This window comes from Mercenaria mercenaria, chromosome 6 (genome assembly GCF_021730395.1).
Source record: "Mercenaria mercenaria strain notata chromosome 6, MADL_Memer_1, whole genome shotgun sequence".
NCBI lineage: Eukaryota > Metazoa > Mollusca > Bivalvia > Venerida > Veneridae > Mercenaria > Mercenaria mercenaria.
Window position 1 is genome coordinate 84,675,519 of NC_069366.1, and position 20,046 is coordinate 84,695,564.

Here is a 20,046-nt window from a genome sequence, read left to right on the forward strand (position 1 = left end):
TACCTTGGGTGTAACACGTGTATGTTTTCGCTGATTAGAAATAAGTTCATGAGACTTTTATATGCATGAGAATCTTCACGAAACATTCCATGTAAATGGACGCTATGAAAGTAAGTAGTATTGACTTTCAATTTCACAATTTTTTGAGATATTGACTGTTTCTTTTTTCTTTTTATCTCTTTCTTTTATCTTTTTTTTTTAACAATTATGGTAAGGGCGCCAAAGGTCGGTATATGTACTGACGGTTTAACGATATTTTTATTTTAGCTGATGTATCAGTAAGAGGAACATCTACCAAGCGAGCAATGTCAGCACAAGACCGTCGTTTAGATGGTATGTTATTACTAGAAAATTTCATGATTGCAATTATTTCACATGAAAATTATGTCCTCTTGATCAATACATGCAACTTTAGGATTATTTGAAATATTACAGTATATGCAACAGGCAGGAGCGTCTGTTTGCGGATAATACATGTTAAAGAACAAAATTTTCAAAGAAGAAAAACTAACCTAGTCTTCTGTACACTGACACGTTGAAACGTTGCTAAGTAAATTACTGAAATCTTCTTTATTGTAGATTATATTGCGGAAATGAGTAAGCTTGATCTTCTGCAAGGACGGTCAACAACGGATGAAATTTCTTCCAAACCAGAGGAAGAGCATACTGTTCAAAAGAAACCGCGCACAGACATAAACATATCGCCCGTGATAGAAAACTATCAAGGTATGAATGGAGGGGGAAAGTGCTTCAGAAACATTTACCTGATAATTATAGCAATTGTAAGAGAATCTGATTAAAATGTTGAATATAATAATAATAATGATAATCTGCCATTCACTTTATCATAATCTGTGTCATTCGACAGACACTTTTTCTTCAAATTGTAGGCACATTTTTGGAGGAATCTTTTAAGAAAAAATCTAATATAATAATCCAAAGACATTATCAAAACCACTATACGATATATATATTACATCATCTGTTTAATACTTGTTATGCAAAGTGCTAGAGATATTTCATTCTAATGAAAATATCAATGCAGTAATAGAAGTATCTAAGTGATATTTTTCATTTCGAAGCAATTCAAATGTTTAATAATTTCTACCTTTCCAAAGTTCATTCTAAGTCGCCATATGACATACAATTGTGTTATGTTTAATTGTGCGGCGTTAAACCCAAAAACAACAAAAAAGTTCATTCTTAAAATCTGATCGTTTTATGGCTACTTTTATATAATCAGAACACATGGAGAGAATAGAGCGTCTTTATGATGAAATAAATGGGATGTTCGCTCGAAGTCGTGTTCCCAAAGAGGAACAACCACAGTGTGACAGGCAATTTGACGGAACCATTAATGATAAGGTAGGCAAAACACTTTCGCAAGAGCTTCTTAATTTCACGATTGGGTCGCTTCTTTTATGTGTCTAATTCATTAAAGCTGCCAAGTTCTTTCATATTGGTTAATTTTACTGCACTGAATTCGTTACAAGAGTGTGAACTCAAGCAAAAACGTATTAAATTCAAAGCAATGAAACTATCATTTAGACCTATCCTCATGCTTAAAAATTGAAATAAATTTCCTTTACATTCACGATCTAAAACTAGTTTAAATGATATTAGTACGTTTAGGTTGATAGCGCTCATTCGATGAAAAATATTTCGATATTGTATAAAACATTCAAACTTTCTCCGGATATTTTACTTAGAATTGTTGTTACATTTTAGTTGAAAGAGGAGCTTAGACAGCTGAGTTCTTCTATTAGAAGCTGTGGGTACCGCTTTCGTTCCGTTCTTGTCTTTGTTGATGACAACTGCGATCAAGAAAAGTTGAAACCAGATATAGAGAGGATTCTGAAAACGTACAACATCTCTACATTTACTATTGTTTCGTCTAGTGTCAAGGAACTTTCATCTTGTAATGTTGGATCAGAAGTAGCGGCAGTGTTTGATGATAGTACCGTGAAATACGGTACGTTAGGTGGGTTTGGGCATACATCTTCAGACGAAGGTAATAACACAATATGCTTAGTATCACGACATGTTGTTACAGATACTTATGGTAATCCTGCATCTACGCTAAAAGTTTCCAAAGGCAAATATACTACAAAAGCATCAATAATAGTGGATAAACCCATCAGTTCTAAAAGAAACACTGTCCTAGATATAGCAGCTGCTTCTTTTGAAATAGGTGACAGTCAATTTGATACCATGTACAAAACGTCGGAGGAAAAGGCAGCGAAAGGAAGATTAAGTGAATATAGGCTGGAAGAGCTGAAAGGGCTTCCTGTCCATATATGTGGATCTAAAACACCAATGGGGTATGGAACCATTACAGTGCCGAAAGTTGAAGCAGTGCAAAATAGCAGTATGAATGATTTTATTATCATCGAGGACAGAGACAACCCCCGCCAGGAGAAAATACCTTTTTGCGCAGAAGGAGATAGCGGATCCATTGTATGTGCCGACGATCAAGAAAATCCAGATAATGTGCAGTTGATTTCAATGGTAATAGGTGAAGATCTATGGAACACAGGCTTTTATCATTTTCTAAATCTTGAGGAAGGAATAAAACAGGTAAAATAAGAAACAAAGTCAAACATTCAGCTTTTATAACGCAGCAAAATACCGTCTCTAAAAGTCGATTTATTGCCTTCGTTAAAAATCAATTAATTGCGAGTTCTGCTTTTCTGTTGTAGCTTTGTCAACATAATGATTACTAGAATGTGTGTACTGACAAACCTGTCAAACAGTACGTTTTATTTGAACTATGTGTGTATAGTCTGCATAAAGTTAATTTAAGAAGACTATGATAATGATCAACAAATTTTGAAAAATGTCAAGCCAATACATTCGCGTAGATACTTGGTCTAAAATCAAAACAATTTTATTTGATACAAGTATTACAGGGATATAAATATAGGCGTATTGATATACAGTTCAAAAATGCTGCCGAAAAAGGAAAACAAACGTATTATTTTCTTATTTTCATGGCAATGCTATTGATTGTAAACATGATTTTCAGACGTTTTATGACAATATACAATTGGTAGTGATCTTTTTAAAAATTACAAATTCCTAGGGTTTAGGTATTTTTGTTCAATGGACATATTCTTGGCTTTGTGGAAAGCAGCAACTGTCTCTTCGGTTATTCCCTTTGTTGAAAACAACTACTTTCTTTCAGTGACGAAGTTCATGTTACACAGGTTTTGATAAAGTATTATACAGTTTGCTCGCTTTGCTAAACTGAAAATTTTGGCTGTGGTGCAGTATGACATGCTTTGCAATGATGCAGTATAAAATGTTTAGCAGTAAATCAGCATCAAATGTTTAGCAATGGTTCAATATGAAATGTTTAGGAGTGGTACATTATGAAATGTGTATCAGTGATTCAGTATGAAATGTTTTGCAGTATGACATGTTTAGCAATGATTAAGTATAGTTTAAAATAATGAGCAGTGATTTAGTTTATCAGGGATTCTGATGTTTTTGCACTGACTCAGTATAAGATTATTGTGGAACGTCTAATCATCATTCTTAGATCTCAAAAGTTGTTATTTGTGCCCAAGTTAATTTATTGCAGATATAAATATTAGCTGTGTACGTCTTGGTTCAACTTAGTTATGTGTCCATCAAAATAGGACATGTCAGAACACCGCGATGCTTAAATTAGACCGATTTGATGAAGTGTTCATTGAATTATTGCATGCTAAACCTATGCGAAATAAGAAATCTCTCAGATAGAATGTGAGTTTTAAACAAAGAGATGCGTAAAATTCATGTATTTGATCTAATTCTAATAAAAGTAAACGAAGTTAAAACGAAGCTACGAATGAATTTGCTCAGTGTTGTGTGTACAATGACGTGAGATGAGTGAATGAATATTGATTGAACTGATGCATAACTTAATGCAATTTGGTAGTATATTGTTTGTTGGAATAAAATCTGGAAAGTAGATCCCTCGGAAGCACCGAGAACAAGGCAAAAATTGAAAATTATTGAGTCTGTTCATGAGAAGTAATGGAAAATGCAACACTGCCTATGCCCCCTAGCTCCAGCTTAAGCAGTATTCAATCTTCAAATCTAAATGAGTTAAAATCAATGATCCCGAAGGACCAGAAAATATAACAACACTGAGATGAAGTCGGGGCGACTTTTACGGCCGCCATACAACATTCAATAATGCGAACTAATGTTAAGCAAAACGGTATAGAAAAATAATCAACCTTTAATTCAGGACAGTTTTGTTAAAAAAGTAATAAAATATGAAATGACAAATAGCTGTGTGTTATTCTACTGAATTTTGCTTGGTTAAAAAAATAAGCCAATTATTTCAAAGTTGCTGAGTTACTCAAACAGTTGAGAATCACTTGAAAAGCGTGTGTATTTTGTTGTACTTTATTCTATATTATGGAAAGTAGCAATTTCAAATTCTGCTTTCGTTCTAAATTCAATTAATTGACATTGCATCAGATTGATAAAATTTAGGTATCGCTTTGTCGCGATCTGCCTTGTTTCATTGACACAGTAATGAATTTAGTAAAATTGTAAATGGCTTTGTTAATAACTAGGATTGTAATGAATTAATTCAACTGAAACTTTACTTTTTCAGGCTCCTTAAAAAGTATCGTGCGTGATTTAGATTGTTTCTACTGTTGATTCTTGGTGGCGTTGGCGTCCATACTCATTCACGCCTGTATGTTTTAAACTTACCGGTATCGTAATAGTTTTACTAGATATGATAAAATGTGTTAACTTTGATTCATTATGATAAATTATGCTGTAATACGCCTGTTCGATTTCCTGTGAAGAAATGTGAAAAGTGAATATGCTTTAGTACATTCATTGGATATGAAAGAATCATTAGTATGTTTCTATGTCTGTTGCATGTGATTTAGTTTTTAGACATTTTGATTCTATTTAATTTCTGCAATAAAGTGCCTTTGTTTGATGCCATGATTTGTTGTTTAATTTAATATGTACGACCATGGAATATGCAAGTATCAGAATGCATGAATCCAATCCGTTTGTTTTCTTTTTCTAAACGGGTTCCTGTCTTTTATATTCAAGAAGTATCAGTTCTCCCGGCATAGCAAAATTTCTAAAAGATTCATGATAAAAATAGGACATTCTGATGAACAGTAAATGCTAGAAGTATTTTATTCTCATAGTGCTCCCTTCGTTGAGCCGGTATTTATCTTTTTTATGTTTTATGCTTTTGTCTGCCGGTCCAGCATTTGGTTTTCCAATTAGTAGTTACTTGGTTCTATGACTTTCAAATCAAAGTATGATTGTCTGCGGCGGTATGTAAATAGTCTCTATCATGTTTTCTTTCACTGCGTTCAGCCAAACATAAATTGAGCACACAAGAAAAACAACATAGTGGCTTTGCTACCAGCATGGATCTTGACCAGACTGCGCGGTTCGCTAACAGTTTCTCTAATTGCAATAGACTTTGAAGGCAAACAGCATGGATCCTGGAAACAAGCAACAAAAACCGCCAGTCTGCAAAAGAAAAAAGTACAGTTAAAAATGTACGCAACTGTTAGGCAATAGCACGAAGGGTGGGTGGATTGATATATATTGTACGTAAAATTAAACCGTCTCAACTCTCTAATGGAAAAACTAGCAAATTTATCAATATCATGTGGTCCCCACAAAGAATCAATGCAAGAGAAGAGGTCTGAGGATATTTCACAGTCAACAGTGTCTACTATATTACTGCTATTATCAGCAATTCGACTTTTATCCCTAGGAACCCACTGTATATCTAGATTAAACATATACACGTTTAAAAATTTCTAAAGCTTCGTGGTGTAATTCAGGTTTCATGCTGCCTACTTTAACAATATGAACACATGACTGAGAATTTGAAAGCAATCTTACAAGTTTATTAGTAAGAACGATACCAAAGGGTTTTAAAGCGTAATTTACAGCTTTAATCTCTCTAAAAGTAGAACTTTTCAAACTATCTTCTACCGTCCAATTGTCATGGAAAATGTTTCCCTGTGTTTCAGCAATAAGCACCGTAGCCTAACCTACTACATCGGAGAAAACCACTGTACGAACTAAGGAAAAAGACGATAGTTTTCTAATATTCAAGGAATGTAAATGTGTAGTTCAGACCAACACATGTAACAGCACTAAGGCGGTACAACATATCCCAAGATTTTCTATTTGCGATTTCCATGTGAAGAAAACGCGTCATGAGACGTACAACGTTTCCTAGAACAGGTAATATAGATACTAATTTTCCCGTACAGACCGCTAATTGCCAAGCCGAGGTCTAAAAGAAAGGTCAAGTAATCCAGAAATTTATCAATCCTAAGTTTGGGAATGGCAATATTGAAACCACAACTGTTCCAAATCAACCCAGTCCACTCGAGCTCTTGCACAGGAATACAAATGGATTTTTATCATTTATGATATTTAAAACCCGCCTGTATTAAAGTATTTCTGACAAAATCTGCATCATTTTAAGAAAGAATGCAATTTTTATTTAATCCCCATCCATCATCTAGAAACATAACTATTTTGATGCCATTGAAACGCCAATATTTTACCATTTTTCTCAATGTTATTCTAAAAACGAAAGGGGCGCAACTCTGCCCAAAAGGTACCACAGTGTAGTAATAATATTTTCCCTTGAACTAAATGCAAGATACGTCTGGTGGGCTGGAAATATATCCAGATGATTATAGCCTTTCGTAAGATCGAAACGAGAAAAAAAAAAGAATCTTTTTTCAAAATATTCGATAGCTATTTTCCTCAAGTCTTATTTTTTGTTTGCATGTAAACCTGTTAACCGTACGCAAATCCAAAATAAGTCTCTTTTTACCCAGTTTGTATATCGAAACACTCAACGGGTTGACAACAAGGGGAATGAAAGGCGTTTCGACAATGTATTTGAATTTTAACATACCTGAAATTGAGTCTTGATCAAAGTCAATGCAGATTTGTTATTTTGGGAAATATAATGTTCTGGTCTGCTTAAATAGGAATTTTATAACCATTCTGAAGAACATCAATAATCTCAAGATTTGTGCCTATTTTTCCCACTTCTTCATGTTGACGTAATCTGCCTATTATCATTACTAGATTCAAACGAATTTCTTTGTCCAAAATTTCAAAAAAAGTAATCACAATCATCAGTAAGAAATAAAAATACTTATTATTTATTGCTGGTAAAGTCTTCACTGATCTTGTCCGAGTTGAAAGATAATCCCCTTGTGAAATTTGACTCTGAACTGTTTGGCAGGGACGGCAGACGACCGGCGGCGAGGTAGCAATCCTTCCTGAAGTGCCCCTTCCGTCCACATGCAAAGCAGGTATTGGCACCGGCTTGTCTTGCCCAACGATAGGCACTTCTTTCACGAAAGGACTGTTCTCCTGTGAAGGCAGGTGTTAAAACGGAAGCTGAATATTGGGGACCTTGATACCCATTGTTTTTAAATCCAGGTGCCGGACGTTGCATGAAAAAGAAGAACTTTTGCCAGAAATAAAAGACTTAATATTGTTAGTTTTGAGTTTTATGATAGCACATGTCTAAGCCTTTTTTCATCCGAACTATCACTTCCACAGACTGAGGGAGTTTCCTATTCTTTTACTGTGGTCCAGCCTCCGGGGTAACTATCTGCAATTCTTATTAGTTTGTTTCTATGACGTATCTTCTTTATATTATGGGGTCATTTACTGGCTCTTGCACACGAGCACCACCAATGCATGCTACCTTGTTTAAACCTTCTTCTATCTCCTGATTAAATTCAAATTGAATCTTATGTGTTAAATTCTTCACTTACCTTGAGGAATGCTGCCTGTAACAGTGCAACTTGAACCGGCAATTTTTCTATTTGAACCACACAGAAAACGCTTATCGGCAGAATTTTCAACAGAACGCTGATGGTCATCTTCTACAACTGACTAAATCTGAGAAGTGATCCCAAAGCCAGAATCATCATAGGAAGTCATAGACAAAACGAAAATGCTAAGAAGAGAATTAATTTTAGCACAGCTGATTGATATATCATGTACGTAGTCCGTCAAAACCTTGAATGACCACAAAGAACCGTTAGACCATATATAGTAACTACGTTACTTAAAACAGAACACTAGAAACCTGTTCTGTACTGACAGAATCTAATACGGACGAAAATAAATACATTTATTTTAAGATCAGTATGTCAAAGTAATAGAACTAGTGCTTTCAAAACTGGAAACTGTTTCTGACCAATAATTGAAGGAGGCGTCGGCCAACTGTTGTCAAATGCCTGTGGTATTTGCTTTGTTTTGGTTGTAAGTCCATGGTCAAGATCCATATGACCTCAATTTAGTGGGGGTGGTCTTTTGAATGATGGTAAGTGATGACTCTCTCCGATATGAAAAGCTTGCCCTGGCAACACACTGTATTACTGCTGATAATAAAATTGACTGTCACATTGATAAGATATTAAAACTAACGAGGAAAATGTACTCCTGACTGTAAAAGGACAATATAATCTGTTAATGATGTTGAACCGGAAGCTAATACAGGGTAAGGTACTGAAGTGCTATCGTCAGTATGTTGTCGGTGTAATGTAAGTGTTGTCTACAAACTGTGGTGATAGGGGTAAAGTAATTGCATATAGGTGGTCAGTCTGTAGTCAATATGATGTCAAGAGTTTAGAGATCATTTTTATACAGGAAGTCTACACTGTCAGGCAGACATTTTTGAAAGACTCTTTAAATATGCTCTCATTAGAAATTCTACCGTATGATGTTTATGTTTTCGACTGATCTTGGATGTTACTTACTGGTTTAGGAGGGGTAATAAACATCAGTATGCTTGCTAAAACCATATGTATTACCGAAATTTTGAAATGTAGATAGCATTTTTAAGCAATGTACCCTATTCCGCAGTTTACAGTTGTGCAGTAGAATACACATTTTTATCATTGATGACATTTATTACCATTGCAAAAGAAACAGTGTACACTACACACTGGAAAGTCCCTAATCCCACCTCTTATCATACTGTTGCCAATTTGTTGTCAGTTCTTTTTCTCTAGACAGAGTCAGACTGCTAGATTTGTTTTCATACGTTATGACAGTTTAGTTTATTGTTAGTTTTACGGTCAATTGATTTAAGACTGTCTTTATATAGAAAAATTCGAAATTCCATATATTGCCATACTGTTGTTGTCAGTTTGTTGCCTGATTTTTATCTGACGCCAGCTATTGTTCTGCTGCAGCAAGCCTGTTATCAGGTGAAAAATGAATTACAGAAATGAAATTTCAATATAATTTCAAATGCAGTTGCTGAAAACTGTGTGGTTTAAATATTATCTAAGCAGACCACAACATGAAAATACGCCAACATTTATATCAGGTAACAATCTGAATATAGGTTGACAGTACACTGACAATAATCTGGATACAATCTGATTTTTACCTGACCATAGACTAAATTTTGTTTCAGTTTTATGACGACATACTAGACACAGTTGACCGAACTCACTGACCAATTTACTGAAAATGACCTTTGAGTAATTTGTAGAGAACTCATGTAAATGACCTCTATTGTTTTGTGTTCAGTAGCTTAGTGGTTAATGTCGAGGTCATCAGGTTCTAAAGACTGAAATGATTTCAAAACACGTTCAAAATGCTTTGTTATTCGCTCTCAGACTAAAATGATGTTTGCCTTGGTCAGAGAGTTATCTTTTTAAAGGGTTTTTTGTCAAAGGCCCATTCTCACAACATACCATAAACTTAATATTAATACCCCGTTATCTCCTAATCGCAATCATTTGGTCATACGTATTCAACACGCAGGTTTTTTCCATACTGATTTGCATTCCAACGAATTTCATTTTCACGTTATAAAAAAGATATCTTACAAAGGTGTTCACGACGGTTTGAAGTTGACAAATAAATTCCATGAAATAATAGTGTATACTTATCCTACAGGGGCATTTCGACATTTTCACTTTAATATAACTAATAAGAAATAAGAGATAGAACAGGAACAACAATAACAGCAGCATTACTGTTATTACAACTATAACTTCCTACAGTTATAGCAATACTACTGATGTTACCGCTATACTTCCCGCTATAATACCAGTTCTAGCAGTAATATTGTTATTGCGGTTACTATTCTACCGCTACATATTCATGCTGTTCTAATATATTGTTAGTATTTAGAAAACCATGTGACACTATATCTACACCTTAGATGAAGTTAAATGTAACAGCACCGTTCCCATTCATATGATTTACATTGACCTCAATGATAAAGGTGAAACCACTCTATTGGCTGGTTGTGTCGTAATATGACATACATACATTTTACTAGGCATTTCCTTCCTATGGAAAGCGTATGGTTTCAGAGGAGATCTATAACATCGAAAGTACGCAGCACTGGGTTGTTTTAAATAATGTGAAAGAAGAAGAATGTGAATTTAAATTAAATCACGGGATAAGTGTACAGACAAAAAAAGCCAAATCACCAGTATTATTATTTGCACGAAGACACACTATTTTGCAAATCCACAAAGACTAACAACTTTCTTATTTCTAAACTGATTTTGAAAATTCTTTTATGTTCAGGGTTAATTTAAGAAGACCTGACAGACATCATAAACCTCAAAAGTTCAGAACAACGTTCTATTTTCCTCTTAAACAACACAAATAATTTTTACATAACATTTGCCTAATTCAGTGTGCTTTCAAAATATCTTTAACCGAGTGAAACACCAAATGCGATATTTTAACGAGTGGACATGTTACATTTTGTGTTAACGAGTGAAAAATATTTTGAAAACATTTAAGCACATTTTTTATTCCATATCTTTTTTTGGGGGGAGGGGTGGGGGTACCAAATTTTATCCATTTAATAGCTCTTTGCCATCGGTACTTTTCATTCGAGCATACATTACACAAATACTTTAACAAATGTAATAAAAGCATCTTCTGCATTTAACCAAAAATTAAAGATCAAGACTAGAAATAAGATTTCGTGCCAATACATGTCTAAACAAGGCTTTCTACTAAAGGTAACTCCCTACACCCATTAGTTTAACACTTTTATAAGCAAAGTTTCTTGCACGGTTGTGGCGCGTCACAAAATTTTGATGTCCGTCTTAAAATTATCTACCTCAATTTACCTGTTCAACATCAAAATTATCTGTAGTCTACTTATTACTTTTTCTACATGTTCTACAATATAGTTTGTGAAAGCTGCTTGTTAATCTACAATATACTTTTTCAGCTGTCATCAACATTAAACACTGGGTTTTTTTTGAAAACCAAATTGAGGCTTTCTGGATAGTATATTCAGTGCGGAACTACGTTATATGCTTTAAATACTTTTTAATTAATACATCTGTTTTGAACATTATGAATTCAGGATAACCGTTATGATAACTGTTTGCCAAATATTCCTACTATGATTCTAAAATTATTTCTAAGTACTGATAAATACCAGAGAATCTAAGCAAACAGCTTAATATGACTAAACAGTTTACAGTTCATAATCATCTTGAAAACAACAGACACATCAGTATCTTCTGGTTTTTCAACAGCTTCACTGTACTTGTCAGCTGGCATAAAAAATGCTATCCCGAATGCACCTCTTTACAGTTTTCGTGCGTCTTGGCCCTTTTTAAAGTAAAGTCTAATTACTTCTTTAAATAAGAACTGACAGAGTCGTTGGTTGTTTGTGTTATATTTCCAAATGTTATTGGTTTTATTCCAATAGAGGGCTGAGCGTGCCATTTGAATTTGGATCCGCTGTTAAAATAATAACTTTCTGGAACTCTGTCGATAAACTATTCAAAAATACGGAATGCATAGCTTCTGGCGACTTCACTGATATGAATAAGCGCTATGTTTCTTAGACCCAGCTCTTGTAGTCAGGTTTATTTATTCTCTCTTCTGGGTTCATCTTTTCCTTTGGATTCCAACAAAGTTATGCAACGTATTTACATAAGAATAATCTTTTCACATCAAGGATTTTACAAACGTATAATTTATGACCCCTAAAACAAAATGTATGTCTCAGCTCGAGTACTAGACTCAAAGGGTCTTCATAAATTATTTGATCTTTGCATTCTGAATGTAACCCTGACAATGAACCATGCGTGGCTGAATAAGGCATACCGTTCATACATGCATTGTGATAAATATGTGTGACTTGCAAAAGCCTAATCCCTAAGTAGGATACAGAGGTGTGCATGAGCAAGAAAAAATCCTTTGATATCTCTCTATGAAACTGATACTAAACCAAAATAAGTAAACTTTTGATAAAGTGTTCTCAACAAAATTGTTTTGGAACAGACAGAAAAGAATGTTTATTTTATTTTTGACCTCAATATTACCAAGAGCTCACAGCTCACATAGATATGACAAAAAGATGAGTTCTGAAGTTTGCATTATGTGACACAAGAGGCAAAATGATATAAAAGTACTTTGAAGGCAACATGTTTCAACATGGCTAAAATGTGTTATTTTAAGTCAAAAACTTTAAAAATCCAAGAAAGGAGCTACACGAATGTTGATTTCAACGTTCTTCTCTGACATTTATCAACAAGGCAGGTAACCGTCTGCATAGTTTTGGGGAACATTTAGGAGATTAAGATGATATAAAGTATGCCTATCAAACATTTGAGATCAACGTTCTCCACTTTTTTTCTGAACCGAATGACTTTTCGTTCTATACTTGATGGCAGTTTTGTCAAATATTTGTAACTCTTTTATGGAAGTAAAGTTTCAGATACTTTCCGTTTTATAATTGATTTCTCCATACGATTATGACTTTGAGCAGACAAACCTCAAACTCATATTCTGCATGTTGTCACATTTTGGCAAACATACGTAAAAAGGATTTTTGAGTCGACCTTTAAGTGGATAAAATGATACAGAGCGGACACGAGGAGCTGCCTATTTAACCTTCGATATCATCGTACGGCTGTAAGTTTCGTTTTGCATGTTTTCTTTGTTATGGCAAACCATGCGGACGTGATACAATTGATCTTACCTTGCCTGTGAATTGACATCACTAAGTCTTCAAGTGAAATTGATTGTTAACACTTCAAGGTTTAAAAAGATACAAAACCAGTCGGAAGCATAACAAAATTTGATTCCCTGAATGGGGAAAATGTTGCAAATTTATATAAGGTATAAAGACGCGCGGTTCCGTAAAAATTTATCATCTTACCAGTAGCTATGTAACGCTTGCAATTATCTATATGTACCAGATAATATTTGTTGGTCCAAGATGATAAAACAATTGCAATAGGGCGATTTGCTGAAACAATTAACTGGTTCCAACGTTAAATGGGCTCATGATGTGCTCGCATACATTTTAAGTTAGACAGTTTACTACTGTTTGCAGATCAAATTGCCCTTTCGCTTTTTCTTAAATCGATAGACGACAAAAGCAGCGATGCTGAAGCTATTTTTGGATCTCGTCTAAAATTTAAATGAATCTTGCCACAATGCACACTACATATAGGTAGCGTGGATGTGAAAAAAGACACATTACAGGCCTTTTTCTGCCTAAATTTCAGTACCTTTTGCTGCAGACTTTTCTTTTAAATAATGTACCTCGTGTTTAGTTTTCACGATAATTATAAAACGTGACTGACTCGAGTTGTTGGATTCGCTCATCGTTGATTGAAGGGCATCAATTCGATTCCCGGAACCGACCATGCTTCTTTAATTGAAAAAGTTGGCAATTTCTTACGGAATATGTGAGTCTTAGTCTAACAAATTTGACGCGATCCTAGGAAACAGTTACGAGTAGTTTTCTCCACTCGAAAGAAATCGCTAGATTTGGGTTTAAATTTTGATATTGTTGCGAATATAAGATAAATTCAAATAAAACTTACATGTATCAAAAGGTAGTCAAGGTAGTCCAAATAATTTTACTCAAGAGTTGCATGAATATCGTTATATTTTTTGACTGGTTGATATCCCCTTTAGGTAGACAACGTAATATATCAAAATGTAAAATAGGTCTACCTGAGGTCTCATTATTTAGACTAATCAAAAGTGGGATTCAATTCCTCATTAATTTATGTAAAAGTTAACATAATTCCCCTTAACACGATTAACGTTACATATAATGTACAAGCGATAAAACCAATAACTTTACATGACGGTGTACTGTTATTTATCCTCAATTATTTTGGTCCTTTTAGAGTGACCGTCACAAATATACAACAAACTAAACGTCGAATTATTTTGACTTATGTGAGTCTATAACTGGTTCTTTCCATGAACGAAGACAAGGCTTATCAACTGCCTGTATGTAAATAACTGAAATAGTGTTTAAAGTTATAATACTGGCCAGATAAGGTTACGTAGCGAAAGTAATAGAAAGGTCATTTTACTACAGCAACACATAAAACATCCGTTCACGAAGACATTGGCTGAATAAATTTAGTTGTAAATTGATAGATTCCGCCGATGGAGACGGATATAAAAAAATGTTACTTTCGGTTTCAGTGACACAACCGCCATCATTCGAATACGTCCGTGACTACGCTAAAGGAAGTGGCTAATCGTACAGTCCCGTATGAATAGTGAAATAAACCGCAGGTAGTTATTCGTACGGCAGTTTTGTATTACTTTGTACTGAAGTCATTCGACTGATATGTTTTCAACCGATTTCTTTTACTTTTCTTTAATTTTCAGTCGCACATAAACAGGAAATGATTTCGAATATAGAGAAAGGCTAATTTTATGTCTGCGTGCAATATTGTTGTCATCGTATATGCAATAAGTGTGAATCATAAAAATGTCATCTATAGAAGTTCACATCATCGTTTGAATATCATGCGATATGCTTATTTTTTCTTTCACATTTCGGTTGATAAGACTGGAACTAATTATTGACAATAATAAGTCTTCTCTCTCTTCCTCTCTCCATCTCTCTCTATCTCCTCTCTCTCCCCCACTGAAAACTAGAGACGCTGCTGAATATCTGAGCGTCACACTAAGTAAATACATGTATATCATTTGGTCAGAATATGTTGATAACATCACATCAAAAGCAAACAATTCACTTAAATTCATCAGAAGGGGAAAAAACAAAACCAAAAAAAAACACAAAAAAACAGGAAAGTAAAAGAAACAGCTTACAACACAATGTCCGCCCACAGCTTAAACACTGCTCCTCTATAAAAATGAGACTAAAATTTACATGTCTTTACTTGGTACCGGCAGTGTTCCACAAGATAGGAGGACGGCTATCGTTGTCCTTGTAAAAGGGCCTACGAAGCAAAGCCAGCAATCACAAACCTATTCTTTTACTTGCAATTGCTTCCAACTGATGGGGCATGTTTTAGTACCAATTGTTATTATTCATCTAGATAAAAAAATTTGCTCAATTCCTTACAACATGGCTTCCGCTTAAAGCACAGTTGTGAATCTCAATTATTAAATTTTAGTCAAGATTTTTTGATTACCTTGAAGCTATTAGATAGACAGACCTAATAGTAATGGACTTTATCAAATCGTTTGACAAAGTCGATCACAACCGTCTGGTCTACAAGCTATTTTAATTAGGTATATATAGAAAAACATGCATGTGGATTAAATATTTCCTTTAAATACGAACACACAAGGTCTTCAATCAGATATACATGTACCACATATTTTGGTATCAGGGGTACCGCAAGGGTATGTCCTTAGGTCTTGCCTTTTCTTAACATATCAGTCACCTGCCATGCTCACTTAAAAGCACTGTAAGACTCGTTGTTGATGATACAGTAGTTTATCTTACTATAAATATCATGCATGATTGTGAGACTCTCTAGCAGTACCTCCATAAATTAGAGCTTTGGAAAAAGACCCGGTCAAAGGAGTTGAATTCCGATAATGCGAAGTGATTAAGCTATATAAAAAGAAATAAAAAAAACATTGCTTTTCGCTATAAGCTACATATCCATGAATTTAAAACTATACAAATGCTTAATATTAAGGCGAACCAGTAGTGTTAGATCACAAACAAGAACCTAAAATACATGAAAAGAAATGATCAAACAAATGATAAATGTACAAATTTATGAAACTCCGTATAAAACATGTTCAACCATAATTGGAATATTGCTCAACTGTTTGGCATTCAACAATCTCTAACATATGGAATTGAAAGAGTACGAAAAGCTGCCGCCAGATATGTTCAAATCAACTATGTCTGTAGATGAAGCATCACAGAAATGTTAACTGTACTGGCAAACGTCGTTAGAAACAATGAGAAATTTCACATCTCTACATCCCTGATTCTTTTATATAAAATCCGTCATTCCATTTTATTTTTTTTTTGTAGATCACCAGTACTGGCTAGACTCTCAGGACCTTCACTTTTATATTCCCTCCTCTCACAACCATTATCACAAGAACTCAATTTTTCCCCAAGAACCATTAGACTCTGAAACAACCTACCACATCATGTTAAATCTAGTGCTACTCTTAATGAGTTCAGGAGTGGCCTAGATTACTGATGTTCAAACCTGAAATACATGTTTTATCATCTTTTAACCTGTAACTTGTAATATAATAGTGCTGATTTTAATATTGCACACTAGTCTGTGTTTTCAATAAAGGCTTAATCATCAAAGTCGACCAGACAGTCGCCTCCCAGTCACAGTCAGTCATTGACAATGAGGACTATCTGGTTCTGGCTAACATATCTTAACTGACACTGTTTTTATTTTCTGATGGTCGCATTCATTAAGTTATGGCGAAACCCAATTTGTTAACTAACCAGTATCAAACCGCAACATCTCGCACAGTCTCTTGTGAGAAACTCATGATGTCATGCAACAGTTCAGAGCACGTGGTTATTCTTGAAAATCAGTATCAAAATTTTACCTATTTATGAATTAAATTTAATCACATAAAATCTATAACACAACATACAATTTCTCAGAAAATGTTAATAAATAACGATTCTCTACCGCCTATTGGTACCCTGATCAGGTGACAACTGCAATGACGGACAAAATATTGCAGACAGGGGTACCAATTTGAAACTTGTGTTCAAATTATGTTGCATGGATTATTTATGCCAGATCAAAAGGAAAATTGATTAGAAATATTGTATAGTAAAAGGTGAGTAAATTGCATTTGATAAAATTATAGCGTGACAGACTTCTAGAACGATTCGTAGTTAGGTGTCAGTACGGGATTCATTTTAGCTCAGAGACCCGTAACAACATATTATATAAACATCTCTGAGCTGAACCTTTAGCTAGGGACTACTGTGCAGATGTAGACAAATTGATTGTGAAACGTACGGGACCGTAATACGAGCCACGCTAAATGATTGTTCGTACGGGACCGTACAAAGAGCCACGCTAATCTATTTTAAGAAACAAAACAACAACATGTCTAGCACATTCGTATCGCATTTTCTGGTAAACTGCCTTTCCTTTTATTTAACAACAGGCTTAATTTTATAACATGAATGTATTGTTTGTAGCAATGGCATCGACAAGCAAAATATTTGTAAATGTCTGCATTTATCCGCCGTCTTTACACAAAATCCTATCACGGCCGATCAGCCATTGTTGTTTTCGACGTATTTAAATTTTTGTCACGTGACACTGTCTTCGTTGGTTTACGGAATTCGGCGAAGCCTGGTGAGTGAATTAGTGACCAGCTGGTCATTAAATATTTCATGGTTTTATATCCATTCGTAGCTCAACAATATTTGGCCATCCAAGTCTAACTAACGGGCGAATTAGTTCATTAGACTGTTTTCTACAAATCTACAAAGTTATTTGCTTTGTTTTAACGGTGATTTTTAACAGGATTATAACTTTAAACGACTTCAAATAAATAGTAGATAAATTCACATACAAGTAGAAGCTAAACCCCACCAAAAATAAAATAAAAAACTAAATCTATAATCATGGAGTTAGATATGCGATAGTTAAGCTACGGAAGACTCTGCAGAAGTTTGAATATCAAATAAATCAGTTTTTATGGATATGACAATTAGATCTACAAGTGTTGCGTAACTGGAAGGTTCAATGATATTTTTCTATAAAACATTGTATACCTTGCGTGGAAATTTCGTCGACAATAATTGTCATAACAAACAAAAAACGCTGTTTTCATTTGAACGTAGTTGAAATATTCAATATTCTACTTTTAAAACAAATATCCATTATCACCTTATTGCACTTTACAATGTATGCAAGTACGGCGATACTTCAAAGATAGAGTCAGAGCGCGCGCTTTGTGTGACGTAAAGATAAAGAAAAAGAGTTTCACGACAAGGTGAATGAATTATTGCGGATGAGGCGGGGTTAACCTGTCAGGATTACTCCAAAAATAGCTTCAGTCTTACAGTTTTTGTGACGTAAATGTGCAACTCTATCGATTTAAAAAATGTTGAAGGGGCAATTTGATCTGCAAACAGTAGTAGCAGGTCATGCATCTCTCCTATGAACACATGTACATCACAAAAAAAGATACTTACATTTTATTTACGTAAGCACTCTGTAATAAAAATGTAGTGATATTAACTAAATCAAGGACAATAACGGGTGTTATTTTAGCAGCCTTATGAGTTAACAATATGAGTAATAGTAACCGATTCAAGAACCATTACTCTGATGTTAGTTGAGCAGTTTGGCCATCCGAGATCTATGCCTATTACGTTCTGTGAAAAATTGTCCCCGAGCCGGCCCGAGTGGTTAAAATCTCTGGTTTCAAATCACTTGCCCCTCATCGATGTAGGTTCGCGTCTCACCCTAAGCGTACAATTCTTAAGGTGAGAAATTTATCCATCTGACTTAGGAAAAGTCGGTGGTTCTACCAACCCAAGATGAATTAATGTCCGGAGGGACACCTAGGGTCTTCCTCCATCATGTAAACCTGGAACGTCGCCATATTTTGTCGGTGTGACGTTAAACCTAACAAACAACTGTCCACGAACTGTAGTCTCTGATGTGTTATCAATGTGAAATATAGTGTTAATTTCTAATTCAAACGCCGCAGTTCTAGTGTTCTGAGATATTTCTTGCAGATTATCAAAGCTGTCTGTAATTTTGTGGATAAATATAATCTTTGTAAGTTTCTTAAAGATTTTTAGGATATACTCAACAAGCCAAAAGAATTATATTGAAATCATAACTGCTGTTCGTAAGTTCGTAAAATAAAACGAATCATTATTATGTTATCGGTCATATATTTTTCTTCTGATTCCTTTGTATCAATTATGACAGTGGTGTCAGTGAAGTGTTCTGTACGAAAGATCAGTGGTAACATTTCAAATTCACTATTTCACGATTTCTCGATTTTAACTTAACGATTTCTCGATTTAATCGATTTCTCGGTTTCAAGATTTCTCGGATTCATGATTTCTTACTTTCAACATCACGATTTAACGATTTCTTGACTTCTCGACTTTAACTTCGCGATTTCTCTATCTAAACAATTTCACACATTGTCGGTTTCACCAATTCTCGATTTTTACCACATGATTTCACGATTTCACAATTTCTCTGTTTTCACTAAAAAGATGTCACAATTTCTCGATTTCTCGATTTTAACTTCACGACTTCACAATTTCACAGTTTAGCTCTGTATTTATGGCGTCACAAATGCGAAAAATGCGATGAGAATACCTGACTTAACAGAGAAGCAGAGGATGACGATTGTTAAAATAAACTGTGCGAACTATCAAGAAATTTTTATAAAAGAATAATAGTCTTATCCACGAAACGGAGTTACATGTATGTATTACAGGCTCGTAGGAAGCACTTTCGGACAGGATGGGGATGGGGATGCACAACATGCTCAATGACCGGAATTTTAAGTCAAACTTCCTGCAGTTTTGGAAATGACTGAGCGGCACTGCACATTCCTTTCCCCTGTATGATCAGATATCCATTAATGATCAGAAGAGAATTTAATTACAAGCAAGCATTCTGTTAAGTGAATCTTTCAAAGTTTTGCATGTTTTAATTGGCACTTTGTGTATATGCCTTTAATTAGTAATTAGATACTAGTGCATTATTAGGGTTAAGCTTACAAATAATAAGGGTTAAGAAT

General features: G+C 34.6%; 1 protein-coding gene across 1 annotated transcript; it reads left to right on the forward strand.

The window, feature by feature from the left end:
- The first annotated feature begins 271 nt into the window (after window positions 1-271).
- Window positions 272-2,848, forward strand: LOC128557893 (uncharacterized). The gene is made up of 4 exons (XM_053546510.1): window positions 272-333; window positions 580-726; window positions 1,244-1,365; window positions 1,729-2,848. Exons 1-4 carry the CDS (start codon window positions 306-308, stop codon window positions 2,584-2,586), a joined length of 1,155 nt encoding a protein of 384 aa, XP_053402485.1. The 5' UTR covers window positions 272-305; the 3' UTR covers window positions 2,587-2,848.
- The last annotated feature ends 17,198 nt before the right edge of the window (window positions 2,849-20,046 follow it).